This window comes from Hyposmocoma kahamanoa, unplaced genomic scaffold (genome assembly GCF_003589595.1).
Source record: "Hyposmocoma kahamanoa isolate Upper Pololo Valley unplaced genomic scaffold, ASM358959v1 92, whole genome shotgun sequence".
NCBI lineage: Eukaryota > Metazoa > Arthropoda > Insecta > Lepidoptera > Cosmopterigidae > Hyposmocoma > Hyposmocoma kahamanoa.
Window position 1 is genome coordinate 5,912,338 of NW_020654748.1, and position 19,803 is coordinate 5,932,140.

At 34.3% G+C, this 19,803-nt stretch overlaps 4 protein-coding genes across 7 annotated transcripts; 2 read left to right on the top strand and 2 right to left on the bottom strand.

The window, feature by feature from the left end:
* Window positions 1-3,270: 3,270 nt before the first annotated feature.
* LOC113236903 (GTPase Era, mitochondrial) lies at window positions 3,271-4,299 on the bottom strand. Its single transcript, XM_026473120.1, has 3 exons — window positions 4,077-4,299; window positions 3,874-3,998; window positions 3,271-3,484 (listed from the first exon to the last, which is right to left on the bottom strand). Exons 1-3 carry the CDS (start codon window positions 4,263-4,265, stop codon window positions 3,286-3,288), a joined length of 513 nt encoding a protein of 170 aa, XP_026328905.1. The 5' UTR covers window positions 4,266-4,299; the 3' UTR covers window positions 3,271-3,285.
* A 439-nt stretch (window positions 4,300-4,738) lies between these two features.
* On the top strand, window positions 4,739-10,004 carry LOC113236662 (U2 small nuclear ribonucleoprotein A'). Its single transcript, XM_026472823.1, has 6 exons — window positions 4,739-4,986; window positions 7,287-7,434; window positions 8,486-8,650; window positions 8,766-8,950; window positions 9,067-9,216; window positions 9,748-10,004. Exons 1-6 carry the CDS (start codon window positions 4,905-4,907, stop codon window positions 9,792-9,794), a joined length of 777 nt encoding a protein of 258 aa, XP_026328608.1. The 5' UTR covers window positions 4,739-4,904; the 3' UTR covers window positions 9,795-10,004.
* Window positions 10,005-10,079: 75 nt separating this feature from the next.
* LOC113236795 (serine/threonine-protein kinase Nek8-like) lies at window positions 10,080-19,062 on the bottom strand. 4 transcript variants are annotated; one of them, XM_026472976.1, is made up of 7 exons: window positions 17,631-17,713; window positions 16,747-16,837; window positions 16,453-16,623; window positions 15,074-15,234; window positions 14,798-14,948; window positions 10,310-10,574; window positions 10,080-10,119 (listed from the first exon to the last, which is right to left on the bottom strand). In XM_026472976.1, exons 1-6 carry the CDS (start codon window positions 17,699-17,701, stop codon window positions 10,332-10,334), a joined length of 888 nt encoding a protein of 295 aa, XP_026328761.1. In that variant the 5' UTR covers window positions 17,702-17,713; the 3' UTR covers window positions 10,080-10,119; window positions 10,310-10,331. The 4 variants fall into 4 exon arrangements, with proteins under 4 accessions (XP_026328761.1, XP_026328762.1, XP_026328763.1 ...); XM_026472977.1 differs by lacking the exons at window positions 10,080-10,119; window positions 17,631-17,713 and adding an exon at window positions 18,722-19,062 and having other exon boundaries at window positions 10,149-10,574; XM_026472978.1 differs by lacking the exons at window positions 10,080-10,119; window positions 17,631-17,713 and adding an exon at window positions 18,459-18,590 and having other exon boundaries at window positions 10,149-10,574.
* LOC113236797 (NADH dehydrogenase [ubiquinone] 1 beta subcomplex subunit 7) lies at window positions 18,117-19,411 on the top strand. The gene is made up of 3 exons (XM_026472979.1): window positions 18,117-18,276; window positions 18,540-18,708; window positions 19,263-19,411. The coding sequence occupies exons 1-3, from the start codon at window positions 18,168-18,170 to the stop codon at window positions 19,342-19,344; spliced, it is 360 nt and encodes a 119-aa protein (XP_026328764.1). The 5' UTR covers window positions 18,117-18,167; the 3' UTR covers window positions 19,345-19,411.
* The last annotated feature ends 392 nt before the right edge of the window (window positions 19,412-19,803 follow it).

Below are 19,803 nucleotides of genomic sequence, written 5' to 3' on the forward strand. Positions count from 1 at the left end.
CATTTGGAAACGGGAATAAACTGGCTGATCAGCCCGTGACTACGGCCAGTGCAACCTGGCCGAAACGTCGAGAAACTATGTAGGTGTAAAAAATACCTGTTCGTATATAAACGCGTTTTCATATTCGTATGTAAACGCGTTTATTCCCGTTTTCAAATGTTGGTACAATGCAACGTGAAAGTTTAAAAGTATATATTTTCACTCTATTTCAATTTCAAACAAAACTCAAGTCTGTACAATGCACAGTTTTTTACTTCTGTACAAAATGATTGACCTGTTTACCTGTCGACGTAAACTGCCCATCCGTAAGTTCTACAGTCCATTTATTTAGGTACGTAACTAAATGTAAACAATCTTGAGATGTCTATTTAATGAAATATAAATTTATAAAATTATTTTTACTCGTATGAAATTGCATGCCTATTTTTATACATATTGATTTATAAAGCATATTATGTTTCAAAAAAAAGATGTATCAAGATTGCTTACATTTAGTTAAGTATCTAAACAAATGGACTATAGTGCCATAGTAAAAACGTGCACAACCGGACCGTAGGATCTGGATAAAGGACCCGAAGCGTCGGTTTGTTTGAAAAACAAATATACGCGATTTAGATCCGAAAAAATACGTTTTTTTTCCTATGTGTAACAATCGCGAAAACCTAAGAACTCAATAATTTTTCGTATTGTTTTAATTATATAAGAATTTACATGTCAGGTTAATTTGATTTTCGAATTTTGGTAGAATTATTTAATTATTTATTAAGGATTGCCAAAAAAGTTTACAACTTAAAGTATACAAGACAATAAATACCTTAGACTATGGAAACTAAAGGACATGTTATGTTGACATATATAAATCAGACGTTATATGTATAGGATTCATTTCGATGTTCAAAACATAAACATGTTATTGTCTTTGTTTAACTATTGCGTACCGTCTTAAGCCAAAAGAGATAGCATTACATTGGTCTGTGTCAAACACGGGAATCGAAAAAACGTAACGTCATCTTAAATGTCAATCGTGTCCATTTCGCAGTACATAAGGTACATGATACGGTTGTCAAAGGGAAGTATAAGTGTTTTATTAAATTATTCGCATGTATTGTAATAAAATAGACAAAAATATTGACAGTGAGAACAACTAAGTATTAATAAAAATCGTCGCTGCAGCATCACGGGACGTAGCATTAGAAAAAGCTAAAATCGAACCAATGTAACATTGTACAGGCACGTGTTATTTTTCTGTCTATAAATCGCACAAAAGCCCAAATATCTCATGTAATTAGACATATTTAAGTAGTTTATTCATAAATCTTGCCAAATTTTATGTTGGTTTCTTCAGATTGCCTGTTTGTTTGTATATTTTGATGATTGTTGTTAACGATTATTTTGAGATAGTGTTGTTCTTGGAAGTGTACATATTATCGATATTCTGTTATTAAAATAATTCACTACGAGGTTTTTATTATTTTATTATTATTTTTTTAAATATTTATTTATTATTTTTAAGCTTACACTATTTGGAAACTGTTTAAAAATTTCTCTATGAAAATATGAATCTTGAGGTTGGAAATGTATATGAGATCTCTAAATTTATATTTCAAAGTTTTCTCTTTTTTTATATACTCTCGAATTAAATTTTTTCTGCGCAAAATCACTTTTTGTAATAATTGAGTATTTGTAAACGCAAAACAATAAATTCAAAATTTGATGTGGCATTCCCGGATATTCCCATATAACCTAAAATATTCCCAAATGGAATATTGATCTACTTTAATTAAATGTTTGCATGTCGATAATGGCTTATCGATAGATTACGGTACGATACTAAAGAAATCCGCCATTTGTTCGTTCAGTTTTTGTTTAGGTATGCACATTCATTCCTTATTTAGGGCAGCTCCTTTCTTTTATTTTTTTCCCATCCTCTAAGATAAATACTTATTAATTAACAGATAGTTATAACTTCAATTATAGGAACAGCATGCACTTAAATATATATTAAAATATACAAAAAAAATTCTCTACCAATAAAATTAAACTAAAATTAACAATAATAATAATTTAAATCCAATTTAATTACTTAAATTAAACTTAAGCTAAAACTACAACATTGTTCTTTCCTTAAATTTATATCATGTATCACCAAATATATCAACAGTTTCATCTCTGCCGGACACTTGATTATATAAACTAGATAGGCGGGGATTATATAAATTAAGAGTGACCAATGAATCAGCGCAATCTAGAAAGATAGGTACATAGATAGATAGATGCTTGTCTTGATAGTAAAAAGTGTAAGTTGCATAACAAATTTGATAGGTACATCATTGACTTACAATTATATGGACGTCGGGTCCGCGCTAAAAAGTGTCCGCACTTGTAAGGCGCTAAAATCGTATAGAGAGCGCGACACTCCGCTTTAGTCTTCATTTGTTCTACTGACAGCGCGATACTGCGATGACATTACAATTTAAATTTCGAATAGGTTGACTTGGGACATTTTTTTCGTGGTTTTTGTAGTAGACCTGTCGTCCATTTATTTGTAAGTCAATGAGGTACATACTAAAAGTAGGGAACATTCTACAATTGGTAGCATTATATGATTTCTTTTTTTGCTAGTGCTTTTGTATCAGGAAATAAGTTTTATTGCTTTTTCTTGGTTAAGTCAATAGTGAGCCAGTCCAATATTATGGCTTAATTTGGGTAGATACCATCGCTTTACAACCACTGAGACGTAAAGTAAAATAAGGAATTAATTGCTGGCCATTCTATGTTGTTTTATTGCCTTCAAATGTAATGATGTTTGCTTGAAATATGTAAAAATTAATTTAAATGAAAAAATAATTGCATGCACAGAACTGTTTTTATCTCAGACCACCATCAACCATTGCCTGATATAGACTTTTTTACTTGCCACACTGTCATGCTATTTATCTCCAATATTTTGTTGGAAGGACTTGAATCTGTCATCTCAGAATCAAGAATGTTATCCAGCTTTACTTCATTTTGAAAGAAGCACTATCGAAGACTTGTAATATGATTTCTTTCTTAAGTAATGAAACTTAAGGAAGAAATTACTCTCAGTCTAGGCTGTATGGAGCACAAGTATCTTTGCTTTTTCCAGCTTAAGAATGGAAAAACAGTACCAAAACCAATGTTTGTCATGTAAAATATGAGCTTTCATAGCACAAATATTAATATAGAACATATTTTACATGATTAAGTCAGTTTAAACTGTAGAAATTAGCCCACTCTACTGTACAATAGTAGTTAATATGTACCTCAACTGAAGATTTTAATGTTTACCTTATTTAATATCAAGAAGCTAGGTATATCTTCAGTGCCCTGCAGCATCCTAATAACATCCGGATGAAGGCTGTCCCTGGTCCATTGATTGGCAATGTCATGTACCACCCCAATTACATCTGCGCATCTCAAACTCTTGAGACATGCTTTTAACATTGACTCTGGTAGTTTATACCTGGAACATATTGGTAATAAAGATATTCAGACCAGGAGCTATATAGAAAAGTTTGTTTCTGAAATCGGTTCTGTTGGGAACCAAAGTCAGAACATATCAGGTAGGACTACCAACTACGGTACAGATGGATACATAGTAATAATGTTTTAGTAGAAGAAGAGCTCCTTGTGAAAGAGTATTACTGTATTCCAGTATTCAAGGGTAGGGGTACTGGTGAAAGTACAGGCATGTGGGAGTTATCAACATGGAGTGCAGTTTGCTTTGATTGGAGCTGCAACTGTTACAGATAGGTGCATCCCTTACCTAAAGGTGCACGAAGCGCAGTAGTTCGACCTGTCACTTCATATCATAAACAAAATAACAGCTGTAGGGCCAACATGAAAACTTACTTCTTTTGTTCCTTATTTGTAACTACTCCGGGAGTGTCCAAAAATATAATTTGAGTGTCATTTTGATAGCATATAGCTCTAACAAGCTTCGTCGTTGTGTGTACTTTGTTGGACACCGCGCAAATCTACAAAAAAAAAACCAAATGAGAGAGATTGAGGTTATATTATTAAAAACAAAACACTGAGTAAAAAGCCAAAAATACCTTTCGTTCTACAATTTTATTTATTAGTGTGCTCTTGCCACAGTTTGGTGCTCCTAATATGGCTACATTAACTACTTTGACAATGTTATTTTTGATAATAGACTCGGGTTGAGATGAGTAAAACAATGCACGGAGATATGTGGTTCTACAGTGTGTTACACGCGAAAAACATAATGTAAGAGTCAACATGACTACGCGGCCTTATAAATCACTCTTTAAATTAGTTAAAAATGTAATTAAAACTTTTAAACTACAAATCACAAAATGAATCCACAAACTTTGAAAACAAATACTCTATGCAAATTACTGCTGTCAAACCACCGTCAAATAATTGACATTTATTTATCGGGCCAAGTCACACTATCAAGAGATCGCGATATAAAATAAATAAATAAAATGAGTAAGATGCTGAGGCTGCGGTATAGTAGTAATTATCACCGTTAAATTCAATATTAAATAAATAAAGAAAAATATGTAAAGAACACAGTCATTTTCAAAGAATCTCCACATCCTCATCCAAATCACAAACTACTAATACAAGATCCAAATGTTCGCCAGTGATATTCTGTAATCTGTGGCCAGTTTATGTAGTCTTTAAACCACAGAGAAATACATCACGGTTCAAAAAAAATTTGCTGTCTTTGTCTTTGGGTTATCTTTGAATGCGTACACAGCGGCTATAAACTTTCGTCGCATTTGCCCGAAATGTTTATTATCATTAATTAAACAATTCATTGTTGATATAATCGGTGCGGTACTTCATAGGTGTTAGAGAGGGAAATCGGCAAGTCTAGTGTTATTTGCCATTCTCCAAAATAGTAGTCCAAAATGGTGAAACTCACGACAGAGTTGATACAAAATTCTATGCAATATATGAACCCTTGCAGGGATCGAGAGCTAGATCTTAGAGGTAAGATTTAGTGTTTGTAATCGGGCCTTAATTGAAGATCGTACCCATTAAGGAATCGACAGAAACCGCCTTGCATCTATAATATTTGGAGGTTATGTTTGACTGGGTTTACCCTCGTATTATGAAAAATCAAATTAGTATCTGTGTGTGTTACATTAGGTTAGCATCTGTTGGCCCTCTCGTCCCGGCTGTCGGGTTTAAACTTGAGAGGATTGTTTGTATTGTGACTTTTATACATTTTTTTGTTAAGTGATAATTATCATTTCCTTAATGATATTTATTTATATTATATTATGAAAATATATATATATATATATTATGAAAATTAAATTATAAAAAGAAATAAAAATATACACTTAATATTATAAAAAAAAATATTGTCGTTTAGTGTTCATGTGTTTATAGTAACGTTATAACACAAATTATACTTATTGTCACATTGATTAAATATGGTAATAGACCATAAGGGTAGTCCATTTCAATAGATATTTATTCATATTATCATTTCCGAATTTATTTCAAAACAACAACCTGAAAGAGCTAATATCACTGCTATGAATTTTTGTCGCCAGAGTACGCAAAAGTTTGACACTATAGTTTTAATTGTCCTTAAAAGCAAAGTTTATTATTAAAGAAGCATACACATTAAATGAATTTGTGACTTTTTAAAGATGAGTGTGAAATTTGTAATTTTTTTATTATTTGTTATAAATATGTACACTTTTAACCTCCATCTCACCTGATGGAAAGTGACAATGAGGACCACCATGTTGCATGCATAAATAGTTCATTAATGAAATGTTACATTTATTTATTTATTTGATTATAGACGAGCAGCTTTCACTGGTGTATCTACATCACACAGTGTTGAAATTTATATCGTTGTTTTAGTTCACTTTTTTAACACTGATTCACTCTTTCATAGCCAGTTGTTGAGCTTGTTTTTGAAGGCATTAACAGAGACAGAGACAGAAACAACATCTTCCGGTAGCTGTGTATGTTCCAATTGTGCACCACTCTGTTGCTGAAAAAATTGTGTGCAGCAAGAGTTTTGGAAGGTGCACGAACTAGTTTCAGATGGTGGCCACTTGACAGTATAAAGTTTTCTTTTCTTTTAAAGATGTTTTGTACTGCTGGTAGATTGTACTGACTCATCAGAATTTTATAAGTCTCGAGGAGGTCACCACGAAGGCGTCTTTCTTCCAGAGTAGTAAGGCGTAATACGTGTAATCTCTCCTCATAGGATTTGCGTCAAAGAGCCTGTGGCATTTTAGTTGCCTTCCTCTGAAAGTTTTCAAGAAAGTTTGTGTCATTTTGGAAATAAGGGCTCCATACTTGATATCCATATTCCAGCAGTGGCCGTATATAGGTCTTATACATTTTGAGGAACTTGTCTGGTGTCATTGTTTGGAATGATCTGCGCATGACATAGATATAGGAGTTAGCTTTCTTGACTATTGTAGTGATATGCTCACCCCACTTTAAATTGAATGCAATATTGACTCCAAGATCTTTTGTTCTAGTGGCTAAGGTATTTCCATGCAAGTTGTATGTGACTTTGGGGTTATTGTTACCAAGATGCAAAATGTTACATTTTGATGCATTCAATTTGATAATCCAATCTTTGGTCCAGTCTTGTATACAATTTAGATCTTTTTGAAGTTGTCCAGAGTTTGTAAGTGGATTTGCAAAAAACTTTCCATTATCAGCAAAAAAGGCACAATTGGAATCTATGAGCTCAACTAGAGCTGTTACATATATTCCAAATAGATGGGGAGCGAGTACTGATCCCTGCGGTACCCCGCTGACTACCCGCTTTAGTTGCGACAGGGAGTTACCAACACGTACCTGAAATGTTCTATTTTTAATATAATTGTCTATCCATTTAAGTAGAGTCCCACGTACACCAAAGTGATCTAGCTTCATTAAGAAGCGCTGATGCGGAACTTTACCATGCGGAAGTTACCATGCCGGACTGCCACGCAGAGGTCCCAGGTTCGATTCCCAGGCCGGGAGAAATATTTGTATGGCCTACATTTATTTCTCTCATGAGTTTGGGTGTAATTTGTGGTTGTCTATGTGAGTGTCCATGGCACCCGCGACCCAGGGTTTCCCTAGTGCGGGGCTATATTGAGTGTGTGCGTTATTATTATAGCTTCATATGATATTGACTGTACCATGATACTGTGACAGAGTGTCAACAGTGTGTCTTGAACCTTCTCTCACAGAGACGCTCTGAGGACCAGACTGTAAATTTTTAAATTGTTATTACTATATTCAAATATCTGTCATCTTTACAGGCTATAAAATACCACAAATAGAAAACTTGGGTACTACATTAGACCAGTTTGATACAATAGACTTCTCTGACAATGACATAAGAAAATTGGATGGCTTCCCACTGTTGAAGCGGCTTAAGTGCTTATTATTGAATAATAACCGAATTGTGTAAGTATTCAGTCTTTTTATAATACCAAGTGACGGGACGAACAAGTCATTAGCCTGGTAGTAAATGACACGACTGTTCATAACAGTTGCAGTGCCACTCAGTACTTTAAACTGCAAAGATCAGACGGGAATTGTCACCGCGCCCGTCACCCTGAGACATAAGTTGCCAAGTCCCATGTGCCTGTAATTTTACCAGCACCCCTACCCTTCAAAACTGGAGCGCAGCAATGCTTACATTACTGCTTGGCAGCAGAAATAGGTAAAGTGGCGATACTTCCCTGGACAAACTCTATATTCATTCTATATTGTTTATGAAAGTAGAAGGTTAAAAATTTAGCTTATAAATTACCTTTTTTTTACTGGCCACTTTTAATTAAAAACAATTTGTAATGTTTGGATAGCCCATTTAAGTACTGTGATATTGTTCATATTTAGAAGTAAACTGCCATAAACTGGGGCCTTTGGTTTGTTTGCTCGACAAGGGGTGAGTGAGCACTTGCCTATAACATGATAATAGCTCTTAAGGACTCACCACATTTATTCACAAGAAATTGCATTATGCCAATCAGAAAAACCTGTGAATGTTGTTCATTATAAGAAGGTCTTTAAAGTGGCCTCATTTAAGTCTTGTAAAAACAATTTCTACATAAGTACATTTTAAAATTATTAAGTTATTAATTAATACAATTTCAATGATTTTATATGTATATCTTTGTACAAGACAATTACTTGGGCAAAAGCGTTATTATCTTATTATTTGGCAACAATTAGCAACATAATTTTCTCTTGTCTGTTTATATGTTGTGATGTTATATGGGCAGATTATCCATAGTGCAAAATAATAACATGTGTAGCAGTCACTTTGGAAAAAACATGCTCATCCTAACTTCCACGTCAGCGACTATCAGTGGACAGCGATAAGCAGCTATTTAGTTGAGCACGCTCTAGCTCCGCAAACCATCAGAAGGGCCAAGTTTACGGTGGTCTTCTATATTGACCATGATCAAATTTCTGAAGTTGCAATTGATTAACAATAATAACTACTCCACAGGAGAATCAGCGAAGGGTTGGAGCAATACATCCCGAATATTGAATCTATAATTCTTACCAACAATAATATTATTGAACTCGGGGACTTGGACCCTCTTTCCACATTACCCAAGCTTCGTACTCTCTCATTGTTACACAATCCAGTGGCTAATAAGCAACATTACAGGTAATGTATATGTATAGTAAAAAGTGTATCCCAGAAAAAAATAGCTATTACATATATTATTGAACATTTATATTATTTCCGCTTTTATTACAATATATTAATTATTTTATTTTAGAGCATATGTTGCATTTAAATTACCCGAGTTAAGACTTCTGGACTTCCGAAAGATCAAGCAGAAAGAAAGGGAAGAAGCCAATTTATTGTTCAAAAGCAAGAAAGGCAAAGAAATACAAAAGGAGATTACAAGGAAAGCTAAAACTTTTGTTCCTGGAGGAAATATGCCTGATGCTAAAGTCACTAGTAAGTCCAAGTATATAAGTATATGTAGTTTTTCTGGAATGCTTGTAGTGTCATTGTATCTAGGTTTGTTCATCAGGTGACATTTGTTCAAAAAACCTCATTTTGTATATTCTCAGATCTCACTCCGCAAGAAATCCACAAGATTAGGGAGGCCATCAAGAACGCTTCATCACTCCAAGAAGTGGAAAGGCTGACGAGGATGTTGCAGTCAGGCCAGATACCAGGACAAAAGCCATTGCAGCCAGCCACTCAAGCCAATGGTCAACGTAAGCATATTCATTGCTTTACATGTTCAATATTTAGGAAATGTTTTATATAGGTGTAAAAATGTATGCCTATTTAGCAAAAATTTAATAACTGACTGTGATTATTTCTGAATTGATATAGAAAAGTGCAATATTTCACATAAGTCTACATATTATGCATGTTCCCCTTTTATATAGTTTTACATTAAGTCATCAAGTGTGCTAGTATCTAAATATTAAAATAAGTTCGTTACAATTTTAATAAATTCTATAATTTTTCATCATAGCTCCTTCATGAAGAAATTGCGGATATCTGCTACCGGGACCGTAGAAAGAGGCCTATAATGTATCAGAGGATTTTATAGAGAAGTGGAAACCATTCCATTATTATGAGTCCTAACTTAATTACGTGATTTTTGTACCCAATGTGAACAATAACTTTATGAAACTTATAATTTCAGTTCCGCGTGGAAGGGGACTTCAAAACCAATGCGGATTAAATTTTTAACAAGATGTATTTGTTTCTCTAATTAATCTCTCTTATAATTTCAGAAGAGGAAGAAGAAGAAATGGAAACTGAGCAGACCAACGGGCAGTGAACTTCCGGTGTATTAAAATTTTCAGTTTGCTAGCTGTAAGAACAGATACATTACTATATAGGGTAAATTAAGGTATTAGTTGTTAAGAACAGACCACTAATAGATATTTTCGTTGTAAAACGGATGCTACACTTGCGATGGTATTGAGCGAAAGAACAGACTCACAAAATGAAGTGGTCACGGTGGTATAATAAGAACAGATACTATGTTTTTTTTTTCTTCTTTCATTTAAAATAAAAATCAAAATAGCATGTCTATTGTTTTATTTCGATCAAAACAATAATTATGTCATCAACTTTAAATTCATTATCATTCCTTACACAATTTAATTACTAAAAAAAATCCACATCAAGCAACCAAAAACTCCTGAGCTTTTGAAATTAGCAATTCATCATCGGGTGATGATTTTTGTACCCATGTGAACAATAACTCAAAATAGCATGTCATTTGTTTTATTTCGATCAAAACAATAATTATGTCATCAACTTTAAATTCATTATCATACCTTACACAATTTAATTACTAAAAAAATCCAAATCAAGCAACCAAAAACTCCTGAGCTTTTGACATTAGCAATTCATCATCACCCGCATCTAAGAAAACTGTATAAACAGTCGGTAATATTATCATTCTACTCATGAGTTCCTTTATCGACGGCCTTTTGTCTGGGAGAATAGAGAGCATGGAATCTATGAGGTCTTGTAGCCCTCTATCATACACAGCTGTGTTTATTGGGTGCACACTGTCACTTGTTATTGCTTTTACCAGTCCGACTAATGTCTGAAAATAAATAATTCTAAGGGGTACACATACAACATAGCTATGAATCATAGTATAATAAGATAAGTATATGATAACTCCACACAACCGTGGACGCGCGGCTTGTATGCACGTGTGCTGACGAACACATTCAAATAATCTAGTGATGCACTCGCATTGCATAAAACACGGATCATCAGACGTGCCTTTAAATCATAGATATGAACCGTTCACTCGATATTTAAATTATAACTTTTTTATATAAAAAAAAATCGACCCCAAAAGTTCGTGGAATTACATCTATTTGCCAAGTTTTATTGGAATCGGTTACGGGAAAGTGCACGAAACCGAATTCATCACCTAGTTTGCCACCTTTAGAAGTGGAATATTGTCTTTAAATGGGACCAATACTGAGGTACCGGGTACCTTCTTTCCAACAGAAAAAGAATCATCTAAATCGGTTCACAAATAATAATGTAATCGCGTAAAAATAAAGAGTAATCGCGTATGCGTAACATACATATAAAAATTATATACAAATTAATTATGGTTATTTGAACAAGATCTATTTCATAATCATACTCCCATAATCGAGATAAAAATCCGCGATACTGGTACAAGAATTTCAATACGTAACTGCCGCATTTAACAAAGGTTATTTCAATACAGCACAAGCGTGCTGTGATGAACCCCTCGTTTTTTAACCGACTTCAAAAAAAAGAGGTTCTCCATTCCACAAATTGTTTGTGTGTATGTTAAAACTGGGTGATGAATCCGGTTTCGCGCACTTTTCGGTAACCGATTTCAATTAAACTTGGCAAATAGATGTAATTCCACGAATTTTTGAGGTCGTATGAAAAGTTATAATTATTCAAATTATGTTTACAGCTTGTAGGTAACATACAACTAAAACAATGTGACAACCCTACCTTCCGAGTGAAGTGCAGCTAAATTTAGCTACTTTTTTGGCGACTTTTTAATTAAGTTTCGTCTAATAACATTTAATATGATTTAATCCTATCTGATATGTTTGCTAGTCAATGGTAAGATTGTATTGGTCTTTGAGTTGTAAACTATGTTCGGACACTGTCGCATGACACTGCGACTGATATCTCCGGTGCTAGACCTGATAGCTTGTAGAGGATAAACTAGATATCCTCCGGTCTATCCAGTCGCGTAGGAATAATGGGAACTGGAAAGATGCTTAGGTATAGGGAAGTGGGCGTGCCTACAGCTCCGTCACCAGGGGAGAGTTGGTAGTTATTTTAATTTAGATTCAACGGCTTAGCGGTGGCAACAGTCGTGCAATGCATAACGGGAAGTGAGCGTGCCAACAGCTCCAGTACCTATCTGGAAAATAGGTACCTACAGGTAATTCACTCAAGGCTAGGGTTTGCAATATCCGGATATCCGGCAAATATGTTATCCGGAAACGACATCTTTGCGTATCCGGGTAATTCTGATATCTCGGACACAGCAAAAATCTAAGCGTAACAGTCATATCAAAGTCATTTGCGCGGGGAACACCTTTTTCTTTTATTAATTGAGAATGAAAGTAGAAGGCATTGCCCGCATTTCATTCACGCACGCAGTTACCTCACCGTTTTTATGTAAAGAATTATTTTATTATTAAGTTCGGTGCATGCGCAGTGAATGAGTAAACTAATCAAATCACACACCATATCCATTATGCGCTCTCTCTCTCTCTTACTACCTTGTTCTTAAAACAAATACTCAGTAGTTCTGCCAGAGGCGAGGTTCCCTGCGAATTCGGGGGTATTGTTTTGAGTCCCGGAGGGAATTTTGAGGGGATGAATTCCTTGGGGGGTTTTTAGGGAAAAAAAATTAAAAATAAAGAACAATGGCAAACTCCCATATAAATTTTTGTTGACATAATTTGTATGCGTTTGCTTATGAAAAATATGTGAAAATATAGAGTTGAAATTCCTGAATAAATTTTGTTTTGGGTTTACAACTATTCTGAGAAGTCAGGAATTAAAGATATTCCAGTTTGAAGTTTCGGAGGTTATTGCGTTACGTAATTGAATAAAATATATTCAATGTATTATTATGTCAAAATAAACTACAGACACCTTAAATAGAGTTAATAGAAACTGAATGGTGCTGTGGGTTTGTGACGTAACGAAAATTCAGAGGAAATTCTTTTGTATACAGGTACGGTCAAAAGGCATGAAGTTAAGCCATAACAAAAAACTGAATTAATTAACACAATACCACAGACTATTGCACTGGTAACAATTATATTTTTGTGAAACGTGCCCTGATTTCGGGAACTTTTTGTTAATATTACCATTTTGTCGCGTGGCATTTTGGAGAAGAAATTATCGACTTTTTTTTTGTAATGAAGTAATCAATCTGTTATTAGCTTATTACAAATCGGTCGATTCATTAAGAGAACTAAATGTGAAAAAATTTAACTATATCCATACGTAGGTACTCAAATTCCTTTATTGGTGGCTAAATGTCACTCAACGTTAAGAAACGGATAGTTAAAGATATCAGTCCGGCTACGTCTTAAATAGTCATTACAGTTTTTTTTATATATGATTTTATTTCCAGACTTAGATAGGCCGCTATTATAATTTGAAAACCCTAATTAATTTATTTTATTGAAACTTATAATTAAGACATTCCATGACGCGTAACGAATTCTCTTAAATATAGTTTTGTCATTGTTCTTTAGTATTATAATGTTTTATTATATTATAGAATATTAATTTTATGTTAATATTTTTAAGTGTTATGATTTGCATCAATGCAACAATGTTGATTTTCTTAATACAATTATGGGAGTTGGTTATTATCGCATTTAGGTAAACATTCAAATGCTTTATTTTATTATAGTAACGAGACCTTTTTTGTTTTTTATTTGTTATGCTATTTTTTAATTGATAAACAACAGAAAATGTGGACTAAATTCTTTGTTTTTATGTTTCTGCTTAAATATTTCATGTTGAATAATGATTAGAAGATATTATAATATGTTTTATTCTTTTTGTTTTATTTTATGTATAAAAATAAATAAAGATCCGTTTTATCCGTAATATCCGGATCTAGGAAATGGACGGATAATGCAAACCCTACCCAAGGCACTAGCCTTTTCAGCACCGGATAAAGTCTGTGACAACTGTCTGACAACCCTGTCCGCGGGCTGATCTGGGTTTAAGACCTCAACTTTTCCCTGTCCCTGGTCCCTACGTGGGCTTGCTTGCACAGGTTATAGCTCTATAACTTCCCGTATAATCAAGCGATTGATAGAGAGGGCCACTTTAATTGAAAGATATGGCCTGGTCTTTTATTTGTGCCAAAACCATAAAGTTGATGAGCACCTTATGAGTAGAATTTTCATATAGTAGTTTTAACGACAACTAGCGACTAGCGACTTTACTTCTACTGCACTTTCACTATGCCGACTTCCCTGAGAAGAAAGAGTAATAAACTCTAATGCTCTTTTCAAATATCACATTCAAATATATTCATATTTCACTTTAAATTAAATTTGTGTCTTATTTCCATACATCATTATTTAACACGTAGTCTTCAATTTTGTGATATGACTTTTCAATTAAAATATTTTTAATGTAGTTTCTAAACTTAGGAAATGATAATCTTAATATATCCGGAATCTTATTGTAAAAACGTCCGGAATCTTATTGTAAAAACGTATACAGTGAATAAGAATAAATGTGGACTTGTATTTGCTAGTAAAAATGCATTTTTATTGTAGGTATGTTTGACTTTTAGTTCGTTTGTTTTATGAAATTAATGAAACGCTTCTTATCTTGGTAGTAGTAATACGGGAAAGTATTATTGCCCGTATTACTACTGGTAGCACAACGGACAAAAACAATTTCCCGTGTTACTACTAGGCCTGTCGGTAGTAACACTGGAGATTATTATTGCCCGTGTTACTACTTAATAGCACAGTAGTACCACGGGCAACAAATGCTTTTGTCTATCGACATTTGCTTTAGTCTATTTGGCAACACTGGCGAAGTGTAGACATTTACGCGCCGACCATGCGGAAGTTGCTCTACTTTTACCCTAGTTGTCTTATTTAGACTATGAATGAACTGAAGATGTATATTATAATTTGTAGATAGTTTAGAAAAGCATCTGCGGACCCTATTTTAGAAAGGAATTAGCAATTTTTGAAAACTTATGTTAATGAAAACCAAGTGTTAGGTACTACAGCAGCAACGTGTTATAATAATAATAAATACCTCTGAATCAAAAGCTCTTCTATGCGTACACATTTCATATAGCAGACAACCTAGAGACCAAATATCGCTCTTAGTGTCGTAGGGTTTACCTTCACAGAGCTCTGGTGCTAAATAGTATGGAGTGCCTATCACTGTGGAAGTCTTCTTAGCACTGGAATACAAGTTGTGTAGTGTTAATACGAGTATATTCATGGTATCCTAGAGTTGAGGGATTTATTATGCAAATAATATATTATCTCCTCTTTTTAATTATGTGAATGTGAAGAAAAAGTCAACCTGGCCAACATCTTTGAGATACCAAAATCGCCAAGTTTAACAATAATCCCGTGTTTTCCAGTCAACAATATATTTTCAGCTTTCAAATCCCTGTGAATGATGTTCTTCTTGTGAATGTAGTCAACTCCCAATAGTATTTGACATAAAAAAAACAAAATTTCCTGAAATTAGAGAACAAATTATTAAGATACTAAGTTAGCAAGTGTTTTTTTATTATTAAAACGTTACGTCTAAGGTGTTGTTGTTTTTTGATGATGATTTTGATTTGATTTTCAACTTTTTTTAATGCCTGCCTACTATCTGTGTTATTAGCTGGGTGACTGAGGGCCGTATTCTAGAACTCTACCCAATGCTCAAGTCAGAATTTGAGTATGGTTTAAAGCACTCGAAATCATACTCAAGTCCCTGCCATTAGGGTGGTATTTCCAGTACTTGTGTTTCCAGTGCAATCCTGATTTGAGCATTGAGTAGAGTTCTAGAATACGACCCTGAGGGTCATATTTCAGGTCATATTTAACTCTACTCAATGCTCAAATCAGGACTTGAGCATGATTTCTAGTGCTTTAAATCATACTCAAGTCCTGACCTGAGCATTGAGTAGAGTTCTGGAATACGACCCTAAGTTTGTGTTCTTTTGTTTAGCTGATTATGTCACGTATCTATGTACATGTGTCGAAAAAGCGACTTCTCTTCGACCATCTGCGTTTCTATTTAGGTGCTGCGCTCGTTTTGACAGATAAAGGCTTATTCAGATATCATAAGCGATATTCGCTACCGCTGCTCAGTAATTTTCAGGTAAGTTTTTTGTTAGACTCTTTTTTGGTTACAATTTTTAATTACTCGAATATAATATCATCGTGAAATATTCGTTGAAATACACTCGAGTATTAAATAATACTTCATGATGATATTCTATAAATATTTAAATAAAAAGAAATTGTTACCAAAATTGAGTACGAAAAAATGTAGCGAAACATACCGCGCGGCATTCCGCCGAATATTTGTATGAAGTTCCAAGGGTAGAAGGAACCTGAAATAACGCCCAGAACGGGACTTTTTGAAATTGGTTTCGCCAGACGGCGCGGAAGCGGCGGCAATTATTTTTTTATAATATCAAGTGACGGGACGAACAAGTCGTGCGCCTGAGACGGTAATCTACACGCACCATACATTTAGGGTACCTATACCAAATCTATTGATGGCACAGAAGTAATTGTCTAGACCGCCCAAAATTAAGAAAGTTTCGCTACCTATAGCGGTAGCAGTATCCGCTTAGGTATCAACAGTAGGAATACCGCAAACCCACTCGGATTAGGCGACTAACAGCGGTAGCAAATATCGCGTTTAACTGAATAGGTCTTATGCGTTACTTAAGTTACCTGTTGTTTAACCAATTTAGGATATCTCTGATACATGTATTCCGCTAGATTCCCGCCCGTGGCGTATTCCATCGATATCATGACGTGATTATCATTGTAGTAACAGTCGAAAAACCTGATGATGTTTGGGTGCTTTAATGAAGATAAAATTTTAACTTCATTAGCTATGTCCTGAAATTAGTATTTATGTATATTTTTTTAACTATAACTTAATTGCATTCATCTTATATAGGTCTTCAATGATTTCCGTTTCACGTTGCTCTAAAAGCAATGCAATGTAACTTATAACAATACCTGTTCGTGATCTTGAATTTTTAAATTTAGTTCAATATCTTTGACTATAGTCATTAAATTGCTTTTTCCTTTCTCGCATAGGTATACATTCCTGAAACAAACATAATACTGTTTTCTGACTTGTCGGTGTGGTAGCGGTGCGGTATCGGTACCCTCGGAATACGCAGTAAAGCTTACCGAGCGGTTATATTTCAATGTGCGCTTCCTGATTGGTGTGGTATACCATAAACCGAAACGATCCCTTCCCGTTCCTGTACAAACCGCGCCAATCAGGAAGCGCACATTGAAATATAGGCGTTCGGTAAGTACTGCGTATACGTATACCAAACGTACCGATGCCGCACCGCTCCGCACGGACGAACCAGGAAACGGCCGAAATACAATGCAGGTTAATGGAACCGGTGACTGACAATGGACCAATCGTAACTATTTTTTAACTATATCGCCAAAAATAGGATAACACGATTTGTTTCACATTCTACCACCTTACTTATGTAAGTTGCGAGATAAAAACAATTCAGTGGTAAACAATAGGTGTGGCTTGCACACCGGTTTTCGTGGTGTGGCCTCTCTGAGGTCCCGGGTTCGATCCCCGGCCAGGTAAATGTAGGAAATGAACTTTTCTTTGTCTCGGGTCTAGATGTTTGCGGTACCGTAGCGTCGTTGTTTCCGAAGTACCTAACACAAGTACTTTAATTAGTACATACTTAACTTATATTACAATTTATATTTAATATAATTTAGATTAAAATAACATGAGTATCGAGTGTAATGTGATAGAAAATCTGCATGTCCGAGATATTTATCAAACTGCAATCGAAGTATTTTATGATAAAGATTCCGTAATGATTTCTAGGTAGGTAGATATTAACTAAAAATCTTACCCATAAGTGCCTTTACCAATGGTTTTTATAATCGACAAACCATGATTATTAAATCTTTTTGAAATATCCATATTTAAAACAAACTGCGCAGATATTAAAATTAACTCATTGGTTGTCTGTGATTGATAGTTCCCTAATTCGCTATAAAATTGGACTTCACTTGCATACACACTTCCAAATTATTTTGAATCTACCCGTACTTCAAAAGTACCAATGGTATCAATGTATGTTCTATCTTTGTCGTACTAACTATAAATATAATACGCCATCCTGCTGTCATTTCGCGGTGTCAGTTGCGCTTGTAATCTCGTATGTAGCTATTCGAAACGTTAGAGACAGACAAACCATGAAATTATCAGAGTATTACTATATCTCCTATCTCTTTCTCTACACTTGACCTATACTAAAATCGCTGTAAAGTGTAAAGTAAAATTTCCTCCATGGTTTTTCAATATTTCTAAGGAGATATAATTTGGACTTTATTGTTTAAAAATCTTTTCTTTATTCCGGCAGAACAAAAGCTGATTCCCAATCAAGATGGGCCAGATAGCAGGAACACTCACTACTCGCGATGTTGGCCTGCAAATGAACGATAAAGCTACTTTCGATCCTCATGCAGGATTTGAGGGAAAACGAAAACGAAGAGGTATTTTACAACATTCACTAAACGTTTCTCAGATTTCCTACTTCTTGTCTTTAGTAAACAAATAATATATTATATAGTTTCTTGATATTGTTGTCATTGTTACATAATTTTGTTTAGGTTATGTTACACGAAATATCATCATAAATAAAAACAGATCTTACTAAAAATACAATTGAATTTACTTGTTTTAGGCCTCCAAGCAATCTCAACTTTCTTCTATTTCGTTACTATATGACATTATTATTGTTGGCGCTCTGTTTCAGAAATGATAGCCAAGGAGGACGACCTTATCTCAGCTCGTATCCCGCCTGAGAAGCGCGACTACTGCGCTCATTTCTTGCTTGACTACCAAGTTTGTCGCTATAAGAACATGCCAATGATCTATAAATGCGCTCATGAGAAGCATAATTACTTGAACTGCGAACAACAAGAGTAAGTTGCTTACTGCATCAACAAAAAGACCTTTTGTTGGTTGGTTTTGGTGGCTTTGGTTGGGTTATTTGCCAAAACGATTGGATCAAGTCAGGGTGTAATATTAATCAACTATGTGGAGCTGCATATTCATTCTCATTTCTCAGTTCGTTTAGACAACTACACTGGACTATTATTCCTCTTAAAGGCAGCCACATTTCTTCTCTTATTATTATTACTTCCTTTATAAGCCACTAGGCTTGTGCCAGTGTCAGTTTTATTTTTTGTTATTATTAATTTATAAATTTGCCTATAAGATTAATATATTCTTCTCTTTTAAACTGACAAATATTTTTACTGACATTTCTAATCTCTGTCACCTATGAAGAATTTTCTTTTTGGTCATTATCTTAAAAAGTTAGTATATATTATATTTTTGAGATACGATCTGAAGAATGTTTATAAACCTTTCAACAGGTGGAACTGGTTGATGAAAATAATATTTGTCTGTTCTATGCACTGTATGCATGTTTATTTCATGTATTATTGTGCAGTGGTGATTGTTTTATTTTCAGTTACGTCCTCCGAATGAAAGAATTTGAGCGGGAGCGACGTCTGCGGCTAAGAGATAACCGCATTGTTGGTGCTGCTGCTTAACTGTTATAAATATAGAATTCAATTTGTTATACATATAATTTACTGTAAATAAATAAATAGATCAATATCCTGTATTGTGCTTCAATTTACCGTCATTCACCTTAACAAAGGTCCTAAATAAATGTGATGTGATAGTGAACCTCAGATTATTCTGTAATCTGAGTAGTGAACAATCACAATTATAATTCTCTAATATAGACAGAATCATTCTCCAGGCTTAGAATAATAACGCACTAAGTCTCCAGGGACAAAATATGTATTTTATTTTACAGTAACTGGTAAAGTTATAGGTTTCCAATCTGACCTACAAGAACTTAAATTATCTGCAAATGAAACAAAAGCGTGCAAGCAAAGCAAAAAGTTTCGAAATCGAATCTAATATTGCAAAATCGATACCCGTTCCATGGGTTTCACAGGTGAAACCGAAATCAAATCAAAGATCGAAATGGCATTCGGTAT